The sequence below is a fragment of the Dendrobium catenatum genome, unplaced genomic scaffold, assembly GCF_001605985.2.
Source record: "Dendrobium catenatum unplaced genomic scaffold, ASM160598v2 original_scaffold_30105, whole genome shotgun sequence".
Taxonomy (NCBI): Eukaryota; Viridiplantae; Streptophyta; class Magnoliopsida; order Asparagales; family Orchidaceae; genus Dendrobium; species Dendrobium catenatum.
In genome coordinates this window covers 1-1,122 of record NW_021348563.1, presented here as the reverse complement: position 1 = coordinate 1,122, position 1,122 = coordinate 1, and the positions used below count along the sequence as shown (strand labels likewise).

Genomic DNA, 1,122 nt, shown 5'->3' with positions numbered 1-1,122 from the left:
TTATTCCTATTCCAGAAAAACAAAGCCTTCATCGTACATTTGAGCTTCCTTTGGAGTATACTGTATTCATCACCATAATCATTCTTCATCCATGAGTTGTAAACAATATTCTTTACAGCTGGGTACGATCTCCATATGTCTTCAAACTTAAATACTTTATTCTCACCACAAATTCTATCCTTCATACTAAGCACAATTGGACTATGATCCGATGCTACTCTAGCAAGATGCTTAATAATAGCCATAGGAAGCATTTGAATAGCAACTGAGTTCAAAATGCATCTATCCAATCTTTCCCAGATCCGAGAGGTTCCCTCTTTGTTATTACACCAAGTGAACCTTGGGCCCATACTACCAATGTCATGGAAATCAGAATTTACCATAAAACTTTTCATCTCCCTTGGTCCTTTAGAGAATAAGAACCTCTTGCCTCCTCTTTTCTCCTCCTTGTCAATAATGCAATTAAAATCCCCTCCAATAATAGACGGAATTGTAACCTCCATACAATCATTGAGTTGTTTCCATAAACTTTCCCTTTCTTTACAATTTCTGCTCCCATACACCGTGGCAATTCTCCAAATTCCCAAGTTAGGAACCGAGAGACTACCAACAATAGCTTGTGAAGATGTCTCCCTTATATCAAAAGACACCATATTCCTCTTCCATAGAACCATAATGCCTCCTGAAGTACCTTCAGCAGGATGATGAAAGTACTCCCAATCTTTCCCAATCAAGTAATCAATATGCTTTCTATCAATGCTAGCCAACTTCGTTTCCATAAGCCCGATGAAAAAAATACTATGATCTCTAACAATTTCCTTCAAGTATAAGGAGGCTTCTTTTTTCCTTGCCCCCCTATAATTCCAAAAAAGAATTAAGGACATTAAAAAGGTGTAATTGATCTCTCCCCACTCTTGGGGTTCAACCTATCAAACCTCTTTTTCTTCTTATTTTCCATATTCGCAGGTCCAAGTGATTTCAACTCTTTAGCCAACTTCACCTTGACAGCAGCACAAGAAACAGCCAATTCACTGTGATTGATATCATTCTCAATACATTCCCTGTCATTTTCTGTATTTTTTGAAATCACTAACCTTCTCTACCAGACCTGCTTCTTCAGGA

At 37.8% G+C, this 1,122-nt stretch overlaps 1 protein-coding gene across 1 annotated transcript; it reads right to left on the bottom strand.

The window, feature by feature from the left end:
- Nucleotides 1-37: 37 nt before the first annotated feature.
- Nucleotides 38-1,071, bottom strand: LOC110102230 (the record flags this gene model as incomplete). Its single annotated transcript, XM_020830474.1, has 2 exons — nucleotides 38-855; nucleotides 936-1,071. Coding segments are annotated over 2 exons (954 nt in total), but the record flags the coding sequence as incomplete, so codon positions are not given.
- Nucleotides 1,072-1,122: the final 51 nt, after the last annotated feature.